The sequence below is a fragment of the Tiliqua scincoides genome, chromosome 4 (genome assembly GCF_035046505.1).
Source record: "Tiliqua scincoides isolate rTilSci1 chromosome 4, rTilSci1.hap2, whole genome shotgun sequence".
Taxonomy (NCBI): Eukaryota; Metazoa; Chordata; class Lepidosauria; order Squamata; family Scincidae; genus Tiliqua; species Tiliqua scincoides.
In genome coordinates, this window is record NC_089824.1 from 23,766,265 (window position 1) to 23,792,021 (window position 25,757).

General features: G+C 43.0%; 1 protein-coding gene across 28 annotated transcripts in view; it reads right to left on the bottom strand.

Moving 5' to 3' along the window:
• The window catches only part of RIMS2 (regulating synaptic membrane exocytosis 2), a 513,992-nt gene that overhangs the window by 228,802 nt on the left and 259,433 nt on the right, over positions 1 to 25,757 (bottom strand). For 26 of the 28 annotated variants that reach the window (XM_066624817.1, XM_066624816.1, XM_066624825.1 and 23 more), the window contains 2 exons: positions 22,435 to 22,606; positions 19,509 to 19,662 (listed from right to left, as the gene is read on the bottom strand). In XM_066624817.1, coding sequence (XP_066480914.1) covers positions 19,509 to 19,662; positions 22,435 to 22,606 — 326 coding nt within the window. Of the gene's footprint in view, positions 1 to 3,760; positions 3,788 to 19,508; positions 19,663 to 22,434; positions 22,607 to 25,757 lie in introns of all 28 variants that reach the window. The other 2 variants (XM_066624814.1, XM_066624811.1) reach the window with 1 other exon arrangement.

Genomic DNA, 25,757 nt, shown 5'->3' on the forward strand with positions numbered 1-25,757 from the left:
CCTCCTCCAATCAGGTTGACCGATGACATCATTACAGCAAAGTGATAAAATTCCAAGCTGGAAAAGAGTTGCTCTTTTGTTCCACCTGTCCAAAGCTCACGTAGTCAGCTCTATGTAGAAGAGACCCACTTGAGGAGGTAAGTGAAAAGGTGCTGGAGGTCCCATCCTTCAGGTAATTAACAGGGAAAAAGTCTAGCTAGCAATCAAAAGAGCTTATACCATTTTTGCCTGTTTGCAATCATTCTAGCATGCTCGCAAAATCTCCCATTCCAACTTAATGCACAATGTGTGAGATCCAGTTCCATCTGCTAGCATCTATTACACAGGCCAACACACATTTTGCTTCCTTAAATGTTACACCAATTCCTGGGTATATTTGGGGTTCCGATTCCAAAAAAGGCATCCGTTTTGCCCTATCACATCTAGTTTTGGAGATATAGTATGGCCTCTTTAGTGAATGGTTCAAGCAGCTTCCTCATGAGGAAGCCTACACCATGGCTTCCTCATGAGGAAGCTGCTTGAACCCTTCACTAATGAGGCCATACTATATCTCCAAAACTAGATGTGATAGGGCAAAACGGATGCTGTTTTTGGAATCGGCACCCCAAATTCATATCAAACCACCATAAAGTTTGGGAAAAACTTTTCTGACCCTCAATTTTGTAGGCCTGTGTTATTATTGCATCTTTTTGGAATCCCTCTGTATGTTTCCTTACCAAGTTTATCTTTTTTATTTGCCTTTTCTTTCCCATTTCCCATTTTGGTTAAACTTTTTATTAACTGTTTATAGTTTAACTCTGTGTCTGCCTGGTTCCTGAAACAGGAAGTACAGCAGACTATCAAGTTGCTCTGCAGGTGCTATTGTAAGAGTGATTTTGAAAAGAACCCCTGAGATGCAGTACCCCTTGGAAGGGGATTTTGCCCAGAAAGCCCCCTTCTGCTTGGTATGATTCCCTGGACTGGTGTCAGCGGATACATTCTACCAAGGCTGTTCCCCATTCAGTTGCATTTCTAAACAGGGGAGAGTGGGGAACAAGATGAAAATGAGAGGAATTGTTGGGTTTACACCACAACTCAAACATGCGGTCAACATCTCCCAGTTGTTTCATGTAGATCAGGGGTGGGTAAGCCCTGGCCTGGGGGCCATTTGTGGCCCTTGGGGTCTCCCAATCTGGCCCATCAGAGACTGTTGGAGCTACCTCTGGCCCGCGACTGCCAGTTGCGACAACCAGATGAACTGTGGGCCGAATTAGAGCAAGGTCTTTTATAGTTTCCATGTATTTTCTGCTTTTCCCTGGGCATTATTTTAACCCCCGCCCTTGCTTCTGAACAACTTATGTCTCCATGCATTTCTGGCTTGGTCTGTATGTTTTCACTATGCAAGAGGTGTGTGTCAAACAGTTCATAGTTCACATGTGGTTCTACATACCTGTATTATAGTTTGCATGTGTATTATAAATAAGCTCAATAAAATTTATTCATTCATATAAGTTCCGTCTCTAATGTATTCATTTATGTAAATTTATTCAAATCTGAAGTGTAAATTAATTCTTTCTCCCCACCCTCAACACAGTGTCAGAGAGATGATGTGGCCCTCCTACCAAAATGTTTGCCCACTTGATGTAGATGTTAAAAAGCACAGAAGACAAGACTGAACCTCGACGATCCCATCATCCAAAGATCAAGGGATCAAACACTACCCTCCTAGCACCACCTTTTGAGAACTATTATTCAGGTAAGAGTAGAGTCACTGCAAGGCAGTGACTCCTAAGCCCAACTCAACAAAATAGCCTAGGATACCATGATTAATTGTATCAATAGCCACTGAGAGGTCCAGCAGATATGTATTCCCCCTGTCCAGTATCTACCATGGGTCATCCGCCATGGCAAGTGACAGCCCAATCCAGAGCTGCCTGTGCCCAGAGGTGCAGCAGTGCCAAAATGACTGCCGCTGCATCCTACGCACACCAGGCAGCCACTGACATCTTCTTGGTGGAAGGAGACATTTGTCCCCTTCCCCCAGGGAAAGGCCCTGAGGCACGTGAGTACAGGACTGCACTATGCACAGGCCTAGGACCCCACCAATGCTACATGGGGCCCCAATGGTTCATCTCAGAAGGTGGACTGTGGCAGCAGCTCATCCTCAGTCCCCTCCCACCAGCCAATAGTTTTCTCCAAATGCCTGCTATTTTTGTTTTTGGAGCCTAAAAGAAAGAGCAAATGCCAGTACCTGTTTATCCATTTTCAACTTAGTCCCACTTGTAGTGCTACTACAATAGTTCCAGAAAAGGTTGTGAGGGTTGGGTAAGTGAGAGAGTAGTGAAATTGATGTGCCTTTTAAATTATACATAAAGTGAAAGCTCTTTGTCCTATATGACTGAAATTTAACAGGTCTAATCCTTTGGAAGGGTTACAAAATGCTTGAAAATGTCATGCCTATCAGATGAAAAACACAGAAGTTAGACTTAGGAGAAGAACTGCTGGATCTCTCATATGAAATCAGTGAGAAGCTACTAGTATATCCACCTGTCTAAAACGAGACACCTCTGAAATCTGCCATTTTTGTATCTTTAAGGTATATAGGTGTCAATCCATATCAGTGAATTCAGTATTTGCGGTTCTCAGGGCTCATTATCTTCATTGACTGTTTTGCAAGCCAGCTGGCCAGCATGTTTCTTGAACAGCAGCAGCAGCTTCCTTTAACAGCAGCTACAGCATAGGAACGTATAAAGCAGGCAAATAGCCTGGATGCTAGAGGAAGGAGAATAAACTTTAAAAGGAAGCTTCCTACTTCCTGTTAACATTTGTTCTCCTCCTTCTAGTGTCCAGACGAGGCACTAGACGTGTTCCTCTTGTCGGCTTGATGTGTTCCTCTGCTATAGCTGCTGTTAAAGGAAGAAACATACTGGCTGTCTGGCTTGTGAAACAATCAAAATGGGCATGGGAGGTGCACACGCAGGGGTGGAGCAGTAAGCATTTAACTTCTCCCTTTGGGGTCCCCTCTTATCCACAGTTTCTGCATCCATGGGGGGGGGATGAAATGGAGTCCTGTGGATATGGGTGGACACCTGTCCTAAAACCTCTGGGGAAAAATTGTTCTAGTTGTACGGAAAACCACCAAAGTTAGAGATTTGCTGGGTCTCCCACTGAAATAAATGGCAAGCAAAAACACATGGAAAAACATAAATGAACTAACTGAATAAGAAACAAACCAATCTTTAATGAATTAATAATTAAATGAATCATTTTTTAAAATAAAAATGGAACCATTCTAAAACACCTTCTCCCCCATCTGTACAGCAACACCATCAGGAAGGCATTATGCAAAGTTCCATAGTATTTTACTTACCATTATTTTGTATCATTTAAGTATTTATAACAAGTCACAGTATAGACTAGTAGTAGCACTGTTAATTTGTTAATTTTAACAGAATTCTCTACATCTACCATAATGAGTACTTAAACATACTAATACTAATAAAATTCAATCTCACATGGAATCATAACAAAGGAGTTAGAAAATAGCTGGGTTTTAGTTTGCTTCGAAAAAATGCTTACACTATTAAGCAACTAAAATTTTGCAAATTTATTTTAAAAATGCAAAAACGAAGGCCTACTTCTGAAAAGCAGAAAACAAAACACACAGAGGAAATTACCAGTTGAACTGATGCACAATAGGTAGCAGAACTACATCAATAACATAAAATCAGCTGTGAATAGGTATGCAAGCAAGAAACACTTCAGCATGCTTAAAATTTACCTGAATTATATGAATACAAGCCTTTATCTGGAAAACAAACGTTAAAATGAAATATCAGAAAAAGACACAATGTCTAGGCATGCAACAGGGATGTATATTAATTGGAAATGTAAGTACTATAACTGCAGTCATAACTTTTATATAGAAAAGCATTTGTGGATTATCTAATTAAAGTTTAGGAGTTCTTTTAAGAATCAAATTCAACACAATCTGAATTCACAATCATGTGAACCACAAAACACTATTACTGCAGATTTATTATTCATATTTTATTTTAAACAATTAAGAGCCCAATCATATCCCCCACCACTCCAGACCATGCAGTGCACCAATTAAGCGCACACTGCATGCTATGGGTGGGGCTGGGGGGTCAAACAGCCCAGGGAGGTAAGTAAAAATCTTACTGCCTGGTCTTCAAGGGGTCACCTTGGACCTACACCAGCTCTCTTGCTTGTTCAAGGAGACTCCTAGGGCAAATTGGGTCAGGAAGGAGAAAAAGAATTTCGGCATGCATGACTGTTGCCAAGAACTTGGTGGGTTCCAACAGGAGATAAATGCTGTGAGCCCCACCCCCTCTGCTGAAAGTTAGCACTGCCACCCAGGTAAATGAAAAAGCCCTTTGGTTGTGGTGGCGCTGAGATTGGTGCAGCGCCACCACTGCCATTCCTGCAGGGCCACTCCTCTTACGGGGGACTGCCCTGCTTCCCATTCCCCTGGTGGGTTGTGACCCACCAATTTGGGAACCATTACCTTAGTGACATCTTATTAGAACTATGGAAATGAATTCTACTTAGGGTTTCTCTTGAAATTTGTCTCGAAATTTCAAATGAAGATGTGTGGTTTTTATCTCAGGGTGGAGAGAAGCATCAGATTTCCTAGAGGAGAATGTGGTCCTTTTCTGAGCTACCCTGGAGATCGCCAGGGTAGACTATTCAATCCCTCTTCCGCCCCTAGATTCAAAATTATAGTACAGAAGTGGCCAAACTGTGGTTCACAAGCGACATGTGGCTCTTTGACATATGATGTGTGGCTCTCAGAAATCTGTTGGCTGAGCTCCTTGTTTGTATCACAATTAATATAAAGGTAAATAAGAAGTTTTCAAGTCTTAAAATTATCTTCTGGGTGTAAACTGAGAGTCCACTGGATAAAATCATAAGTTTAATGTTGATGGGGAGTAAATATATTTAAGAACTAAATTCTTCGTAAATATTGTAGCTCTCAAACATTTGAAGTTTATCATATTTGGCTCTTACATAAAACAAGTTTGGCCCCCCCTGTAATAGAATTTGGAGACACAACGGTTGGAGCCAGAGCATTTGAAGAACAGTCACGTTCTGTTTCTGGGTTCTGTTTCCACAGAGATTACCACTTGAAAAATTATAATTATCAGCAGGAAACCTACTTTCTGCAGAAGTGACCACTTTCTGCAAAGTGGCTTTGGCAAAGGTGATCACTTGAATTATAAGTAGGCAATCTATCTTCTCTTTTGGGGTCTCAGTGCTATCACAAAGTGGGGAGGCTAGTTATCTTCCCTCTTACCTGGAGGTGGGTGCAGAATACCCAAGAGGCATCCGCTCCCAACCTCGTATCAGAGCAGTGTTTGATTAAGGTCAATGGCATACGCCATATTGCTGTTCTGCACAGCTCCAGGAATGGAACAGGAACACTTATTGGGCTTGCTGAGCAGACTGAAGCCACTTTGGTAGAGTCTGCTTTCAAGGGTGCTAGTGGCTCTTTCTTAGTCAACTGGTAAACAAGGGAGATGATCTTAGGGTCCAATTCTGTCCATTCCCTCCCCCACCAATGCAGCCACACCACCAGAATGCACAGTGCATCCTGCAGGGGAGGAGAGGGGGAGCAATCACAGAGGTCTCTTATGGGTAAAGTAAACCTCTGGTGCTGGAACAGATCCACTTGGAGCAATATCACTGGTACAAATCTGAGTGAACTTAGGAAGGTGGATGAAAACCTGGAAGGGGCATAAGATATTGCCACTGACACTACACCCTTTCAGCCCTTCTTCTGCACCCCATTCCACCGCTGTCTCCTCCTCATTCCTCCCCCCTCCCTGCCCTCTCCCCACCTCCCCCACGCTGAATTACTGGTGCCAGGGGCCATGGAGGGTCCGCTGATAGGTGGGCCTGCCACGGTGGGGCAGCCTGGCTGCTCTCTCCAACACATCACATTTGCAACTGCCATAAAGAACACTGCCAGAATGCTAGTTCCAGCAGGATAATAGCTGTAAATTACAATGAGTCTGCTGCTGGGTATTGGGCTTATTGCTCTTGCAGGTTTTTGCTCTTGCAAATTCCCTAGTAACAGTCTCTTGTCTGTCCAGAAGGATGCAGCTCTATAAACACTGAAGGGAAGAGCTTTATTAATACCCAGCGGGTGCAGAGTCCTTTTTCCTTCTGAAGTAAAGAACACAGGCAATGAGAAATCTTGATTAGTATAGAATGCTGAGATCACCTTAGGGAAAAAAGCAACATCTAGTCTCAGCTTCTAAACAGCATTGCTCTTTCCTGCAAATCTCTTAGGCTGCTCCTACCTCCTACAAGTTTGTTGTCGTAATTTCCCTCCTTTGAAGAAGGGGCACTCTTTTCCACAAAATGCCTGTTCCCTTTATACAAACACACACATAAAGATAGGCTGTATGCAGAATTGTGAACAATGTCTATTGGGCTCTCGCAGGCTTCCTTTAACCACTGAATAATACAGCAGGCTGGCTATTGTGTTTGAAACAACTCCATTTCCTCTGTGACTCCGACACTTCCCCAAGCAAAAGGGTTGTATGTAGTGCCTATTGCTGTCTGCATTTGGGTTGCCAAGAGATTCAAGCCCCTGTCTGCCAGGAGGCTTGTGGCTTGTCACTACAGTTATCACTATAGAACAGTGGTTCCCAAACTTTTTAGCACCAGAACCCACTTTTAAAAATGGGTCACTTTATTGTGACTCACCTAGCTTTACAACACTTCAAAAGTGTTACTTTACCAGTCACTCAAGCCTTTTTATCAGGGTGGGGGGGACCATCTTCTGGAGTGTTTATTGAACTTCATGTTCATTGGATGAGGATCATTCTGGTGACCTTGTATTCCCCTTTGCCTGGCCTTCAATAAGAGCCAAGGCACAGTTGGCTACTCACAAGTAAACATGCACATGCTGCTCCTTCCATTTTCCGTACGGCTCAATACATTTTCCTTGTTGGCTTGTCAGTTTCGTAACCCACCCAAAATAGAGTTGCAACCCACTGACAGGTCCTGACCCACAGTTTGGAAACCACTTTTATAGAATATTTTTACTGAGGAAGGCAGTGCAATCTTTTAATGGCAGTGATGCTGCATGTGGGGGGGGGGGTGATGTAACTGGATTGTTCAGACATCACTGTGCACTGACTGGTGACTTCCATGGATTCCATGCCTTGGGCATTTGCTTTGGCATGGGAAAGGCAGGAAATGAATGTAAGAAAGAATGAAATTCACATGGATTGTCAACAGCAAGTATAATCAAAGAGGAGTATGCCAGTATCCCTTGCTACAAGAGTGGCTTCCAGTGGTGCCGTTATTTCTTTGCTTCTACTTGCACTGATTTGATTTCGACTTTACTGCTGGGAGAACAGATTTCTGCTTTACTGCTGATTTGTATAGAAACAGTTCTACACAAATCAGTTAAAATCAGATCTATATAAAATGTTCTTTTAGCATGTTACCAGATGCTGGTTTTTAAATTAGACACAAGGGCTAATCACATAGTAAACCACACACAGCTAAGGAACACAAGCCCCAAGAACTGACTCTGGTCAGGTAACTTTTCATTCAGAGCATCCAGCCTGTAAGTGAGGCTGGATACAGTTTAGGATTCTAGAAGCTGGGGACAATCCAAACATGTAGGAGACATAGGTTCAAACTTCTACTCTGTCAGGAAGTTCTATTCAGGTTTTGCAGATCTTTCACCCATACAAACATTGATAATATACTGGTATTACAAGAGCAGAAGTCATTCAAACATGCAAATCAACAATAACATGCCTAAGGTATTGATCCCATAAAACAGAAAAATTATGCAGAAGCATGAATGAAAAGCAATGTATATAATTCTTTGTTTGAATGCACATCTTTATAATTGCCCACATTAGAACATAAGAACAGCCCCACTGGATCAGGCCATAGGCCCATCTAGTCCAGCTTCCTGTATCTCACAGTGGCCCAACAAATGCCCCAGGGAGCACACCAGATAACAATAGACCTCATCCTCGTGCCCTCCCTTGCATCTGGCCTTCTGACATAGCCCATTTCTAAAATCAGGAGGTTGCACATACACATCATGGCATGGAACCCGTAATGGATTTTTCCTCCAAAAACTTCTCCAATCCCCTTTTAAAGGCGCCCAGGCCAGATGCCATCACCACATCCTGCAGCAAGGAGTTCCACAGACCAATCACACACTGAGTAAAGAAATATTTTCTTTTGTCTGTTCTAACTCTCCCAACACTCAATTTTAGTGGATGTCCCCTGGTTCTGGTGTTATGTGAGAGTCTAAAGAGCATCCCTCTATCGACTCTGTCCATCCTATGCATAATTTTGTATGTCACAATCATGTCCACTCTCAGGTGCCTCTTTTCTAGGCTGAAGAGGCCCAAACGCTGTAGCGTTTCCTAATAAAGAAGGTGCCCCAGCACAGTAATCATCTTAGTCGCTCTCCTTTGCACCTTTTCCATTTCCACTATATCCTTTTTGAGATGCGGCGACCAGAACTGGACACAAATACTCGATTTGTACAATGGCATTATAATATTAGCTGTTTTGTTCTCAATACCTTTTCTAATGATCCCAAACATAGAATTGGCCTTCTTCACTGCCGCCGCACACTGGGTCGACACTTTCATCGACCTGTCCACCACCACCCCAAGATCTCTTTCCTGATCTGTCACAGACAGCTCAGAACTCATCAGCCTATATCTAAAGTTTTGATTTTTTGCCCCAATGTGCATGACTTTACACTTACTGATATTGAAGCGCATCTGCCATTTTGCTGCCCATTCTGCCAGTCTGGAGAGATCCTTCTGGAGCTCCTCACAATCACTTCTGGTCTTCACCACTTGGAAAAGTTTGGTGTCGTCTGCAAACTTAGCCACCTCACTGCTCACCCCTGTCTCCAGGTCATTTACGAAGAGGTTGAAAAGCACTGGTCCCAGGACAGATCCTTGGGGCACACTGCTTTTCACCTCTCTCCATTGTGAAAATTGCCCATTGACACCCACTCTCTGTTTCCTGGTCTTCAACCAGTTCTCAATCCATGAGAGGACCTGTCCTCTTATTCCCTGACTGTGGAGTTTTTTTAGTAGCCTTTGGTGAGGGACAATATCGAACGCCTTTTAAAATCCAGATATATAATTTCTACGGGTTCTCCTGCATCCACATGCCTGTTGACCTTTACAAAGAATTCTATAAGATTCGTGAGGCAAGACTTACCCTTACAGAAGCCATGCTGATTCTCCCTCAGCAAAGCCTGTTTGTCTTTGTGTTTTGAGATTCTGTCTTTGATGAGGCATTCCACCATCTTACCCGGTATAGATGTTAGGCTGACTGGCCTATAGTTTCCCGGGTCCCCCCTCTTTCCCTTTTTAAAAATCGGTGTGACATTTGCTATCCTCCAATCTTCTGGCACTGTGGCCGTTTTGAGGGTCAAGTTGCATATTTTAGTCAAGAGATCAGCAACTTCATTCTTCAATTCCTTAATAACTCTTGGGTAGATGCCATCAGGGCCCGGTGACTTATTGATCTTTAATTTATTAATGAGATCTTCTCTTTTAACCTCTATCTGACTTAATTCCTCGGTCAGGAGGGGCTGTTCGGGCAGCAGTATCTGCCCGAGGTCTTCTGTCATGAAGACAGATGCAAAGAACTCATTTAATTTGTTTGCCACCTCTAAGTCTCCTTTTATCTCCCCCTTCCCCCCCTCACCATCCAGAGGGCCAACCGCTTCTCTGGCGGGTTTCCTGCTTCTAACATATTTGAAGAAGCTTTTATTAATCCCCTTAATGCTACTGGCCATGTGTTCCTCATAGTCTCGCTTGGCCTCCCGTATCACCTTCTTACATTTCTTTTGCCACAGTTTATGTTCCTTTTTATTCTCCTCAATAGGGCAAGACTTCCATCTACAGAAGGAAGCTTCCTTGCCCTTCACAGCCTCTCTAACTTGGCTGGTTAGCCATGCGGGCACTCTCCTGGATTTAGTGGAGCCCTTCTTTCTTTGTGGTATACACCTCTGCTGGGCCTCTATTACTGTTGTTTTAAGCAGCCTCCATGCACTCTGGAGAGATTGGACTCTTTTTACCTTCCCTTTCAACCTCCTTCTAACCAGCCTCCTCATTTGAGGGAAGTCCGCCCATCAGAAGTCAAGGGTTTTTGTGAGAGATTTGCCCAGTATTCTTCCCCCAACGTTCACGTCGAAACGGATCGCAGCATGATCACTGTTCTCCAATGGCTCTGTAACATTGACATCTCTAACCAGGTCCTGTGTACTGCACAATATTAAATCCAGAGTTACCTGTCCTCTGGTGGGCTCCATGACTAGCTGCTCTAAGGCACAGTCATTTAGCATGTCAAGGAATCCAGTCTCCTTTTCGTGACCAGAACACAAACTGACCCACTCAATATGAGAATAATTGAAGCCCCCCATGATTACAACCCTGTCCCTCCTTGTCACCTCCCTGATCTGTTTCCTCATTTCAAGGTCACCTTCCGATTTCTGGTCTGGAGGATGATAGTACGCCCCCAGTATTACATTGCTCCTCAGGTCTGGTAATTTAACCCACAGAGATTCTATGGTGGAGTTGAACCCACCTTCAATCTCTACTTTGCTGGATTCTGTCCCTTCCTTAACATAAATGGCCACCGCACCTCCAACATGCCCCTCCCTGTCCCTCCTGATGGGAAACGATAATATTTTTTACGCAATGATCTGTGGCTGAGAATTTTGTTGTACATGAATCAGTATCCCACTGATTCTCCGCATTCCACCAGGTTTCCGTTATGCCCACTATGTCAATGTTTTCCCTTGTCACCAGACATTCTAGTTCTCCCATCTTTGCTCAGAGACTTCAGGCATTTGCATAAAGCATTTGTACATGGAATGCCCCAGGATGGGCTGCTTATTCACTCCTTTGTCTCCGCATCCTCTCATTGTGCCAAACCGTCTATCACATTCCATCATGCTACCATTCCCAATTTCTTCTCCTACTCTGCCTTTGTCTTTTTGTTCTCTAACTTCCCCATCCTCATCCCACAGCGATGAGGAGTCCCGAACCGGAAGCCCCTCGGCTTCTGTCGGCCTTCCCCTAGGGATCAGTTTAAAAGCTGCTCTGTCGCCTTTTAATGTTATGCACCAGCAGTCTGGTTCCATTCTGGTTCAAGTGAAGCCCGTCCCTCTTGTACAGGTCCCGCTTGTCCCAAAACGTTCCCCAGTGCCTAACGAATCTAAACCCCTCCTCCCTACACCACCGTCTCATCCACGCACTGAGACCCCTGATCTCCGCCTGCCTAGCTGGCCCTGCACGTGGAACAGGTAGCACTTCAGAGAACGCTACCTTTGAGGTCCTGGCTTTCAGCTTCCTACCTAAAAGCCTAAATTTTAATAGAATTTTTGTTGCCTGTAATAGAGTTTTTGTTGCCAATCAAGCTATGGTACAATAACACTCTACACTGGGCTCGTCCAAAATTAGTGAGTTGACAGTAAAGTAACTGTCAATAACTCAGGTTTGCTCTCTTCTAGCTTTTATTAAATATCCATATTTTCAAGCACATTATTCCATTAGCATGCAGAATGAGTACATCAGATGTTTTAAGGAAGCCTACAAGTCATGCATGAAAGCCTGAAATGTTAGGTAGATTGCCTTGAACATTTACCTATCATGCCTAACAGCTGTTAATACACCATTGAATTGTCTAATCCCTTTTTAAAGCCTTTAAACTACTGGTAATCACAAATCTTGTGGCAATGAATTTGAAAAGTTAATTTTATTGTGTAAGAAGAATTACTTAGGGATCCCAAATTTAATTCGGGTATTCACAATTATCCTAGAATTAAGTATTCATTTACCATCAACTACAGCCTGGTTACTCACCTTTAAATATTGGCTTAAATTGTTTTTAAATTCTCATTCAGGTTCTTTTTTATATGATTTGTTAAGCGATTCTTATTCTTCTCCTTGGTTTTGGTTGATAGAAAATAAACTTGTTTCTCTTGATCTCTCTTTAGAATCCTTGGCAGATTTGAGTCTTACAAGAGTATACTCATTGATCAAAGACAAGCTTTTAGCATTTGAATTTAATTATTTAAGTATTAATCTTAACCCTATTTGTTCCCCTCTTTCTTTTGGCTTGGCCCCATCCTTTAATCATGTTTCAAATTATTTTTATACATTAATCAACCCATTACATAGGCGAGCCTTTATGTTAGCTCGTTTTAACATCTTCCCCTCAGCAGTTCATTCTGGCCGTTTTTTTAACATTCCACGGGAGAAAAGGCTCTGTCTCTTTTGTCATGAGTCACCTGATTTTTTGTTTCATATACTCTTTTTTTGTCCAGTTCATCTTGACATTCGTAATCATTATTTAAATTCTTGGATTTCTCCTGACCTAACCCCTTCTGATATTACCCTCTCTAGGTTCATGAGTGATGTTTGTGACTCTTTAACCGCAGCTGTTGCTGGTAATTTATCTGAGATTCTTAAAATAACGTTGTCAGAATTTAAATAATTCTGGTATCTTGTTTTTAAGTTGTTGGGTCGGTATGCAAGTTGTTGTGACAATTGTAAAGTATGTCTTAATTGTGTTGTGTTGATATGCAATAAAGGTTTCAGACAGACAGACAGACAGAAGAATTACTTTCTCTTGTCCAACACAATCCTACTGCTAATCACTTCAGTATTTTGAGTGTTAGCATTACGAGAGGCAGAGAATAATTCATTACTGAATATTAGAATTTAGTATCACCCAATAAAACTGCTAGTAGTTCCTGGACAGACAAGCTATGCCTGATGTCTACACTGCATAATCGTGAAGCACACACTGCATGATTGTGCCAGCTTTATTTATGGACCCTGACCATGCAATGGACAGTATAGTATGTACAACAAAATTCTCAGCCACAGATCATTGCGTAAAAAATATTATCGTTTCCCATCCTGAACAACATGGAAGTTGGCTATCACCCACTAGACAAGACTTGCAGCCCAATCCTTCATAATTTCCTACACAGCAATGCAGCTGAACAGATAGAGTGTGCAGTGAATCCAGGAGGGAAGTTCAGACACCTGGAAGCCTCCTTGGGATAAGCGAACATTGGTAAGGGTAATGGGTAAGCCCATGCAGGCCTGCCGGGTCTATCCAGACATGTGTCAACTGGCACAAGTCCGAGGCTGGGGGATCAAGTCTGGGAAGGGGGTAGAATATCGGCCCCCTTCTCAGTCTCAATCCACCCTCTCTCTGTCCCGTTCCTCCCTCCCCCCACCCTGTTCCACCCCTACCCTCCTCCTTCCCATCCGTTGCACTGACTAACAGGCAATGATGGGCAACCTCCACCCACTTTTTGTGAAAGTCATAAAGGAATTTAACACTACAAGAACACTTGTTCTAGTGGCATAAGCCCCTTTTTGGATTGAGTCATTTATCCATTAAGTAATAAACATTAGAGTGTAACTAAGGGGTCATCTTCTGCCCAATCTTAAATGCATTCTTCAAAATCAACCAACAGTTTCCTTTTGACACCAAAATGCTTTGGAACATGTTGTTAACAAGGAAGGGCAGGGTATAAACGTTTCCAATAAATACATAAAATATTGCTGCATAATTATGAAATGTTTCCATCACCCAAGACTCAAAGTCAGAGGTAAACATTATTAATTTCTTTTTTGTGGCTTTTTATAGCTAGGATTACTCTCATAGTGGGAATTTCTGCTAGTATTTGATAATATTCTTATACTGACATGTTGCTGTTGTTGTTATGAAGACGACAAATATTTATATACCACTTTTTAAACAAAAACTAATTCATAAAGCCAAATAAATAAATAAATCCCTGTCCCATAGAGTTTACAATCAGATAAAAAGGCATAAAAAAGATACCAGGAGAAAAGACACAATGCTGGAGTGAAAATGGGCATTGCATACATTGTTTACACTTATTGATGTTCCCATGTTTTAAGTGTTGTAATGTGCCCTGAACTTCTGACACACAACAGAGAAAACTAACAGTGCAATCCTATGCGTGTTTCTTCAAAGGAAGTCTTATTATATTCAATGGGGCTTACTCCAAGAGAAGTGTGTACAGGATTGCAACCCAAATATAAGAAAGCATTTTAAATAAAAGAGCAAATTAAACACTGTAATAGTTAAACAGATACGAAGAGTATTTATAAACCACTTTTCAACAAAAAAAATCACAAAGTGGTTTTACAGAGAAAATCAAATAACTAAAAGGCTCTCTGTCCCAATAGGGCTCATCTAAAAAGATGAGGGACCGGAACCGAGCACCTGTGTGAAGCCCAGAGGGAGTGAGGTAGACAGAGATATCCTTTGAGCAGTATTTGGGCTTGACACACACTTCGCCTGGTTCCAGTTCCTCCTCACCCACAAGATGAAGCCAGTCAGCTGCACAGCTTCCCTTGACCCCCTTGCCACCAATGAACTAGAAGCAAAAAGTTTTCCCCCTTGTCTGAATGTTTTTAAGGAGCCGTGAGCAAGCCAAAAAACAAGGATCCAAAGAGACAGGTTGATCTCTGCCAATGGCTTCACAGAAGCACCGCTGGGGATGTGTCTTTAAACTTTCCTTTGAGCTGAGGCCAGCTTGTGACGAGGGGGTGGATACTGTGAGGGGCACAGAGTGGTGGCGGTGGCAGCGAGGGGGAAAAGGAACCACAGCACTTGAGGAAAGCACAGCTCTGTGTGTGTGTGTGTGTGTGTGTGTGTGTGTGTGTGTGTGTGTGTGTGAGTGAGTGAGTGAGTGAGAGACAGACAGACAGACAGACAGACAGACAGACAGACAGACAGACAGACAAGCAGGAACCATGATGGCTGTACTGTGAGGTGCCAGGCAGCTCCTTTGGTGGGGGAGCTTCTGCAATGGAGAACCAATAGAGGGCGGCTCAGCACAACCTGGAAATAGTTTTTCAGGAGCGCCGTAGACTGCCCGCCAGCTTGCTGTATGAGGTAAGGGAAGCTCTCCCCCCCCCACTTATTTCTTGTTTCAATGTTTGGATGCCCATCTGCGTTGAGTCAAAGCCAAGGATACAAAATCCACGGATTAAAAAGCATAACCTGTGCACTGAAATATTAAAAAAGTGAGGATCCAGAGAAGATAATGCTTTTGAGTGGAGACTAATGAAAATTTAAAAATCACATATAAAACCAAAATGTTTTACAGAAGACTTGAAAGTTTGTATTATCATCAGTGAGAGAACAGCCTTGAGGTTGCAGCTATGTTCTCCCTGCAAATCTTTCTTCAAGCTTACCCCAGTCCATACCCCCAGTTTACCAGGTGTTGGGCAGGCTTAGGGCAATCTCTCCCCCTCCCAATCTTGGCATCTGTAGTGCGCATAGCCCTTGTAGCATGTCCAATTTTGTCCTCTGAGATAACCTTCTCAGGACCAGCCACCACCACAGGGACTGTCTGATTCTTTCAGGAATAGTCAGCCACCTTTGTTGTTTCCTTGTAATCAAGGATAAAAGTAGTTGATGAAGCGCCCTCAAGAAATTGTGACCATTCAATAATGTCCTAGCAAGAGACCATCAGAACCATGAGATAGATCAAAAGCAAAAGATTTGTCCTCTTGGACTTCTATACAGGGGAGTCATTGTATCTGCAGTTTCAGGTTTCTGTAGAGTATAGGAAAATATCATCCAGGAAGGGATGAGAAAATTGTCTGAGCTCGACATGGGCTATTAGCGTCACCAATGTTTTTGTGAACTGATGTTAGACAAAATGGAAGAGCCCTGTACTAGAAACATATGCTGTTGTAAAATACAGGTACTTGTAACTAGCCTCTCTGATGAAGACAGGCAAATAAGCCTCTATTGATTGATATCATGAATTCCAACTGATTTACAGCTGCAATGATAAACATAAGAATTTCCATCCAAAACCACTTTCTTCCTCAGGAACTTGCTGAGCCACTTGAGGGTCAACCCCACCCTCATGTTCCCATTCTCCTTGAAGTCAAAAACAAAATGGAACATACTTCCCTTCTCCTCTAGTTCCCAGGGACTGACTCTTTGGTCTGGATATCCAGGAGGTGCTGAACTTCTGCCAGCATCACTTTGAACTTGTCTGAATCTTGAAGCTAAGGAATGTCGGTAAGTTTTCCTCTCAATTTCAAGACAAGCTGTATGGCATAAGCCAAGGCAGCCATCTCCAAGACCCAGGGATCTAACATATCATTGGAGTACACATGGCCAAATCTGAGAAGGTGCTTGCCCATTAGTACACTGCTGTTGTAAGTGGTTTCATGCTGAGAAGTATTTCTTTTGCTCTTTGGGAAAACAAGAAGCTTGGGAGCAGTGGCGTAGCTAAGGGGGTACAGGGGGTAACAGCTGCACTGGGCATCAAGCCTTGGGGGGGCAACAAGCTGAGCTTGACACTAGTGACCAAAATTGTGAAAATCTTGGTGTGTATGAATAATAACATCATGTTATATATCACTGGAAAGGTAATTTAATGTAGAATGCAATGAAACACACCCCATTGGAATATCCATATACTATCAAAAGTTATGGCCAATAAAGCAGAAAATGAAAACACAATTGCCTTATGGAACTAAAAGTGGATTTTCTTAACTCCAAACGACCTATGAGACTGATTGTTCAGAGAGCCAGTGACATATCATCATGTTATTGACATGCTGCAATGACATGTTATCATGATACAGCATGAAACCAATAAGGTGTTAATAAGAGTCAGCTCTCCTTTCCATGTATCATAATACAGTTACCCCTGCTAACTGGGTAAAAGGCACTTTTTCAGGTGATGCCCCTCTTATATTTAGCAAGGGGAGAATAACCATCCTTCTTCACCCCAGCACAGTGTCTCGAACCTATCAAGGGCACACTTTTTATTTATTTACTTAATTAATTTGATTTTGTCTGGGGGGCTACAAATCTTCTTTAACCCCAAGTAGCAGATAGATGCCTTAGCTATGCCACTGACTGGGGGGAGGCAGCAGAGCAATTAGGTGGCAAGCTGCTGCGGGGAGGAGGTGGGTTCCTCCTCACTTTTTAACAAGCCCGGGTGTGACGTCACTTCCAGTTGTGACATCACTTCCGGGACAACATTTTGAGCTTGGCACCGGGCTACACGATTATTAGCTACGCCACTGCTTGGGAGAATAACTGGAGTGTTGTAGTCTGCCGCTGCCCTTGAAATGCTGCCACTTCAACCTGGAACTCATAAAAACTTGTGCCCCTGGTGAATCCCTGCAGGACTGATGCTATTTAAAGCTCTTGTTATGGAATGAGGGAAGAGCTCTCTTTTTATCCCTGGTTTCAATAAGGATAGAGTCCAGAAAATCCCCAAACAGCTGGGAATCTGACAAGTGTTAATCTGCCAGCCTTGCCTAGGATCTAGGGTTCTCTGCCCACACTCTGAGCTACTGGATACCAAGGTTCTGATCTCAAACTGTGTGACATCAATCATTAAGGCAGCTGTTACTTTCTTCAACTTATCCTTGATGGGTTTGCTACCCATCTCTGATGCAGTCAGATCTTCTACCCAGAGATACATGACCCAGGTGAAGACTGAACTGGTAGCCAACACCCATTAGATGGTAGCTGATGTCTCAGACCCCCGGACTAAAACTGCTTCAACCCATTTATCACATGGATAATTAGGTGCTCCTTCCCCTTTATTGTAAATCCCTGCCATATAAGAGAGAGTAGCTATGTGAGTACCCACTGCTAGCACCTTAAACAGTTGCACAGTAAACAGGCATAGTAAAGCTTGTTAACCATGAGTAAAATGGCTTTCCATTCCATTCCCTGGCCCCTATGGGAAAACTCAGGAAAAAGAACAGGCATCCATTTAGGAGGGCCTGTGGGGAACAATGTCTTTGCTCCCTTTAGTCTTGAAGAGGCTGGGTCTTCTGCCTCTGCTTTATCTTCTGAGAACTCAGACATACAGTGTTTGCTAAAATGATAAAAGAGATCTCCACTGGAAGCAACCGCTCATGACTGAAATACTGTCAAGAGGGAAAGCCAGAGGTGTTTTGATTTTCCTAGATGATGCCATCTTATTTTTGGTAGTATTCTCAGGGACCCCCTAACTTTGAAGTTGGTCTGCTATCTTCCTGATTGGGAGAGGAGCATGAGGAGTTCTGAGATACTGAGTGGTCCAAGGAACTGGAGGAAGGAGACCTGCATTGCACATTCTCCTGAACTGCCCCATGAAAGCTGTAATGGTCATGCTCTTTACAGTTTCTCTTGCACTTTGAGCAAGAACATAAGAAGAACATAAAGAACATAAGAAGAGCCAGATCAGGCCAAAGACACATCTAGTCCCAGCTTCCTGTATCTCATAGTGGCCCACCAGATGCCTCAGCGAGCACACATCAAGAGACCTGAATCCTGGTGCCCTCCCTTGCATCTGACAAGGGAGGTCTTGGAGTTCATAGTATTGGCATCATTAACTGGTTATTAACCTCTTAATGAACCTCATGGGCACTTGTATGTGCCCCACAACGTCCTACTGTGTCACACCCTCTGAGCTGCCAGGTTATTGATTAGAACTGGATTGTGTATTACAGTATGAACCACTGTATTCTCTTTCAGATTGTTCTGCACCATTGTTGTGCACTCTGTGTGAAAAGGTATTATAAAGATCTGTCTTTATAAAGTTGATATAAACTTTTGTAAGATGTATTACATGCATTGCATTATAGCAGCTACTGTGCAAAAAGGAGCATTATTCTTAGATGATGTCTATATCTGCAAGAACTGAGAGATCAGGAAAAGCAGAAGTATTGTTTCTTACATGTAATAATATTATATCAAGGATTAATATATTATCAGTAAAAATGTAATAAAATATCAACAATGCACAATATTAAAAAGCTTCATCTCAATAATAATGTTGGTGATTAACAGCCCAATCCTGAGCTGCCTGGGGCGTGTGGCTGCAGCGGGGTGTGTGTGTGTGTGTGTGTGTGTGTGCGCGCGCGCCACTACATCCTGCATACCTCAGCCTTTTGACCCCTTCCCCCAGGTAAGGGAAGCAGCCCCGCAATGGGAAGCAGCCCCAAAAAAGGTTGGCAGTAAAGTGAAGGCGATCGTGTAGGGCGCCGAGCCCTACATGAACAGTCAGGATCTGGTGGAGCTCCTGCCTTCCCCCTCCCTCTGGCACACCTCCTGCCTGCCCTCTCTCCGCTCTCCCCACAACTCCCCCATCCCCAGAACGCCTCCTCCCCCCTGCCCCCGCTTACGGTGCCATGACTCGGCGGTCCGTGAAACCACCAAGCAGCGGAAGGGCACCCGCCAGACACTAGCCCAGCGCTGGGCTAGCACAGGTGCTGGCCTGGCAGTAAGCCTCGCAGACGTGCCTTATGGCATGTTTGCGACAGTGCGCTCCGGCGGAAAGCCAGAGCGCCAAGCTCAGGATTGGGCTTTAAGAGAGTGCCAATGCTAACAATGGCAGCTTCTCATTTATGCACTTCCAATGTAGAAGAAAGCAAATGAGCACATCAATAGAAGAATTGATAACCTACTTTGCAACCGTCGCGTTGGACTCTCCCCATGAAGCTGTCGGCGTGGCAAATATGGTGAAGGGTGAGGAAGTGGCAATGAGGAAACATCATGTGTCTGAAGTTTATACCAGTGAGGTTCATCATCCAGCAGGGCTGTTTCTAATTCAATGAGAATCTACAAAGATTATAAAGCAGAAGTGTTACAGTGGAAAGTTTTAATACCCTATAGCGGCAACACTTCTATCAACTGTGTTGCCCTTTCACATTTCTAGTATTTAATACAAACCTAATCACCCCGAGAGTCATAAGGGCTGGATTAAGTTCATCTTCCTTGCTGCATAACAGCTGATCAGCATGCACACATTGGGATCAGGGCCAATGTCTGCCTTAGAAATCAATACTGGGAGCAATACATTAACACACTGTGTGCTTGAAAAGAAAAGTTAATTTAACTAACAGAGCAATCCTATCTTCAATTTATGCTGGTTGGACAAAGATGAGATTAGTGATGTTGCCAAAATTGCTATTTACCTGGTTTGGAAACAATCTTCTGCAGTTTGCAACATTTAGCTGTGTTACAAGTTGAACATTTTGTTCTCAAGAAGTTCTTCTCCACCTTGTAAAGTACACTAAGCTTCTTAGTATGCGCAAATCCTAAAAACATGTTGTTTTCTAGGGTGCCTGAGTATTCAGTAGGGACATTAGGAACCCTAGAAATAGTTTCATATTTATTTCTCCTTTGGATTCTACTGAGCAGGCTCGTGACAACAACCCAGGTATAGAGGCAGGGAAGCATGCAATTTCTATTGGACCTGATGCCTCCACTAAATATTCAGGAACTCTTAATATTCAATGTCCTTTGACTCTCAATGCCCTTGGTGTTAGTTCTCTCCATGTCAAGGACACATGGATGTCTGACAGAGAGGCCTCATGATCACTGCTACCTCTAAGAGGTAAGAGTTTGATGAAGGGAAAGGATGATGGGCATGACGCAGGTAATTTGGAAATGGTTGTGAAGGATTATGATAGTATCAAAAATATGAGTTTCCAAATTTCAGAAGTGGATTGAGCTATATATATATTTCTTAAATTGCAATTTGCTGAGTCTGATTCTGAGTCATGCTGAGGAGAGTTCATCCATTGCTGGATAAAATACAGACTTAGACCCAGTGTGAATTATACAATTGCCATGTGATGCTGTAGTTTGGGACTTACTTTTACTAGTATGTAGCAATTTTGCAGGGCTGCGGTTCAAATTGGGTGTCTGGGTCAAGCAAAGGATACTGAACCCTTTACTTTCCTGCCATTTTCCAACAGAAAATTGCAACTCCACTGTGGCTAGTTAACCGTTAAAGTTACATTTGATACAAATTTGGTAAGAGCCAAACTATACCATTATGTGGTAATTGTATATCACAGGTCAGAATTCTCTTTCACTGGTGGATTCCATAAATATGAAAATACCAGAGATCTATGTTGGTGAAGCATGACTGTTATGATTGTGTAACATCAACATGAGTGTAACTACCATAAAGGCAAAAAAGGGCAGTGACAGGATACTGTGGTTGAGGAATTAGACTCCGTGGAAGCCTATGCTCAATCACAGGTTGGTTCTGCCCCACCATGCTGTCAACAAAATAATGGACAGCCTGAAATTACTACTACTTTCCACTTTATCATCACAGCCACAACAGGATTCTGACTGTGGAGCCAACATGGGGTATATAAACTCCAGACAGGGGAAACATATCTAAACAAAAGGGCATATCAACAACCACCTGTTCTGCTTCCCACTCATCTTTGTGTATATGGTTCTCTCTTCCCTGCCAAAATCTTGTTTCTACTCTCAGAAACAGATGCAGCTATATTGTTTATAGTGTCTGTGGGAAAAGTGTTTCTGTGACAGAATCTGAATTCTTCTTCTAGGTATGGGTCTTCATATGTGAGCTATGAAACAATGGTTATTCTCCTTTCTTTGTGTTGCCCTGTGTATTTGCCTGGGAAAAGAATGATTGTTCATAGGCTGTTTGTATTTGTGCTAGCAGGGGATTTCACAACCACTACCTACAGAGCTTTCGAATGTATTAGTAGGCGAACACTTGCTTGCAATGACATGGCAATATATATTGTAGAAGATGCTGTGGCGTCTTTGGGTATACCAAGCCATGTGCTGTATGTGTGATGTGATGTTGTGGAGACATTTCACTGCAGACATGTACTGTATGAACTGAATTCTTTTGTAAATGGTCAATGTGAGAGTTACACCAGTGTGCAATGCCATGATTGGTGGATAGTAGTGGAATTGCCATGGACGCTGGGAAAGAATCTCTTGGTGTTACTATGTTATCTTTTTGTAAACAATGGTATTGTTTTGCTGTGTACTGCCAAGTGGATGGGATTATGATCAGCAGTCCCCTCCCACAACTCTTGTTAGGTTAGCCCACTTCCACTGCAAACTGAGAACTAGCTCAGTATATTTCTGAATCAAATTTGGCACCCTTGAGCCCAAATCACCTCCCTGTTACCCACCCTCCTAGCCAGTGATGGCCTCAGACAAGTCAGCCCCTACTATCTCCTCACTATGACTGTCATTAACCCATATCTATCTGACCAGCCAGTTGACCCTTCCTCTTCTTGGAAGGGCCAACTTCCAAGACCCAACCATCTGCCTAGTACCAGCAAACAAAGAGCTGTTCCTTCCCTTCCCCTCTTCCACAAGTTTGTATTCAAAAAGGAGAGATGATAGCAGAAGAAAAGAAAAATGAAACAGGGAAGGAGAGTGGCGGTCTATAGTATCCTGTGCACTCAGTGTTGGAAAATCAATGGAATGAGTTTGCCCATGAAAAATACTATACATGAGAAATATTTTAAACTTTTTTCTGAAAAAAACACATTAAAAAATAGTATAGGAAAATTATTTGTTAATTGTAAACAACATATTTAGTACCTCTCCTAAAAATTCACTTTCTTCCTCACGAACTCGTGCTTGGTCCCAAAGAGTAATTTCCAACATTCGTTCTCGAAATTCTCTCCGATGAACTGGAGAATAAATGAATGTTTGGTTCCATTTGGGTTCCAATGTTTTCTTTACTGTTTTTGTCCTTCTTTTGTTCTTATCACTGCAATATACAAGTACAAATTAAAGATTTGCATTCATTAAGTATTGTATTTAATGTATGTATTCTATTTATTAAAAGTATGTTCTATAAAGTAACAGAAGCTTGAAAAGCGGCCAGATAATAGACAGAAGAACATTTAAGCATTCCTGCTTAAATTCATGCTGTTCTTTACAGACATATATTAATTTCAACTATGAAAGAATGCTCATAAGAATAATTCCTGTGCAGACAGGTTGGTTCTGCTGTATCTATATTCTTAATGTTTTGCTGTATCTAAACCTTAATTTAAAAGCCCCCCCCCCCAAACCAGAAGTGGGCTCTGATCTGGAGCTATTTGGAGCAGTCGGGGGGGGGGCCCACAGAGGGGGCTGTGAGCCTCCCAGACCCTCCAGGAAAAAAGGGACCCCCCCAGGTAAGATTTAAAAAACCCTTGCTTCCAGGGGTGGCACAATTGCTGTGGAGCCATCAGGGTACCCATTTCTGGGCCACTCCCCTTAAGGGGGAACGGCTCCCTTCCGGTTCCTCTGGTGGGTGGCAACTCACCAGTTTGGGAGTCACTGGACTAGAAGGATTATTCTACAATAAACTTATTAATCTTTAAGTTGCTATAAGACTCTTCTTTCTAACAAAATGTACTACTATGGCCATCACTCTCAAATTTGCTAATCCTCTTATCTATAAATAAATTTCTACACTAATATTAACATTCATAACAATAGTCAACAGAGCACTGAAAAATATGATACTATGGTTTTATCTAGACAGGTAAAATAAATGGATGGGATCCAGAAAGATCCTTACACATGGAAGATACTTCTATTTGCATAAGAGTGTGTGTGTCCAAACAACACAGTCCTGGAATGTGCTGGAATCCCTAGCATGTATGCACTACTGAAACAGAGACGCCTGCGTTGGCTCGGTCATGTCGTGAGAATGGATGATGGCCGGATCCCAAAGGATCTCCTCTATGGAGAACTCGTGCAAGGCAAGCGCCCTACGGGTAGACCACAGCTGCGATACAAGGACATCTGCAAGAGGGATCTGAAGGCCTTAGGAGTGGACCTCAACAAGTGGGAAACCCTGGCCTCTGAGCAGCCGGCTTGGAGGCAGGCTGTGCAGCATGGCCTTTCCCAGTTTGAAGAGACACTTGGCCAACAGTCTGAGGCTAAGAGGCAAAGAAGGAAGGCCCATAGCCAGGGAGACAGGCCAGGGACAGACTGCACTTGCTCCCAGTGTGGAAGGGATTGTCACTCCCGAATCGGCCTTTTCAGCCACACTAGACACTGTTCCAGAACCACCTTTCAGAGCGCGATACCATAGTCTCTTCGAGACTGAAGGTTGCCAACCTAAGTGTGTGTCTCCAATTACCAGTGATTTCATTTATACATACAATCTCTCCACAATACATCCCACCCTGTTCTGGGGAGTTCCAGAACAAAAGAATGGCTTGTCAGGGAACACAGGTGTCCAATGAAGAACGAAAAAAAATGAAACTGTACATGATTCTATAGATTCCAGAGAATGACACATAGTCCAATCTTATACTTACTATGGAGAGCAGCCAGTCCTCGGTTCCTCTTCCACGATGGCGCTTACTGCTGTAAAGCAGTCAGTGCCTGTCGCAAAAGACGTTTTGGAAGTGCACAACCTGGAGTGCTGCTGAGACCACTCATGGGAAGACCTGCACCTTCTTGTCTCCATCATCATCAGTTCTCCTGCTTGCCAGTGGAGGTGAAAATGATGGGAGAGGTGGAATTGGTGGCAGGAAGGCAGACTGGGGCAAGGGAGGGTTGGGATGGGGCACAGGATGAATGGATCGGATTCCATGGGTACGGCAGGATTGGCGGTGGTAGTGCTGCCAATATCCTAACCCTCCTTCTGGGTCCAATCCTGAGGTGCAGGTCAATGCAGACTGCAACAGCTATTTAGCTATCACAGGTCCGAGTAGGCATGTTCGCACTGTTGAGGCTTACCTCAATCATTCAGGTAAGGGAATGATTATTCAATTACCTAGACGAGATCTACAATTGCCTCCATCACCACAGGATGCAGCACCACTGCATGAACAGAGGGTAGAAAGGATTGGATTGGGCTCAGAATCTAGCCCAATTTCCTAGCAGAATTTACTTCAGAGAAGCCCTTTCATTGCCAGCAAAATATGTGGATTGGTACATTGTGGCCTTACTGACTTTATTTTTAAACTAAAGATGTGTTTACTTTGGAGAACTGAACTAAGTTATAGCAGGCAGATTTCTCCTATAGCACTTTTAAAAAAATTTTAGCACTGGGATCCATTTTTTAGAACGGCAGTTTGTCTGGGAACCACCAGTAGTGATGTCATAAACCTGGAAGGATGTCATTAAGAAGGAAGCACTTTTCTGAGAATGGAGCAAGCACTGAAACTGCCCATTGCAAGCACTGAAATTGTGCCATTTTCCCTAGATAGGAGGACTATAAATAATTAAATTAATTACAATTATTATAAATAATTAAAATAAAAGAATTAGATAAGGGGAGATGAGATGGGGAAGCCAGACCTGTTCTACCAAGAGAATTCTCTATATAGCCTGCCTGCAATGAACTCAACCTCCCCTCCTCCCCAAAAAATATCAATTAAGATTTTCAGCCCTACCCAGTGCCCAGTTCTATTTAAGTTCTTATATTTAAACCAGTTAAGTGTGATTTGGGATGAAATCAGTTTTAAATCCAACTTGTTTTTTGTTTGGGTAGGACTGAGATTCAAATGGTTTCAACAGCAGAGCACCAGCCTGCAAAATCTATGCATCCATCCGTGTCCTCAGCTCTTAATATAGCCTTCCTGGGAATCCATGCCTTACCCTACACATGGATTTGTGCTTTGTAATGCTATTATAATTTATACACTTATACTTATCTTGACCTTTAGTGCATCACTTCTGCATTTCACTATCCATAGGGTTCAATACGTTTATCAGCTTGGGGGGGACGACTTTCTTCTCAAGTGTTCTGGGGGGCTGTGTTCATCAAATCAAGACCATTCTGATGATGTTGCATTCCTCTCAGCCTGCCCTTTGCAATGGACCTAAGCACATTTACCTACTCACAAGGAAATTTGCAGCTACCAGCTTGTCAGTTTCAATTCATGACCCACCAACAACCAGATTATGGTCCA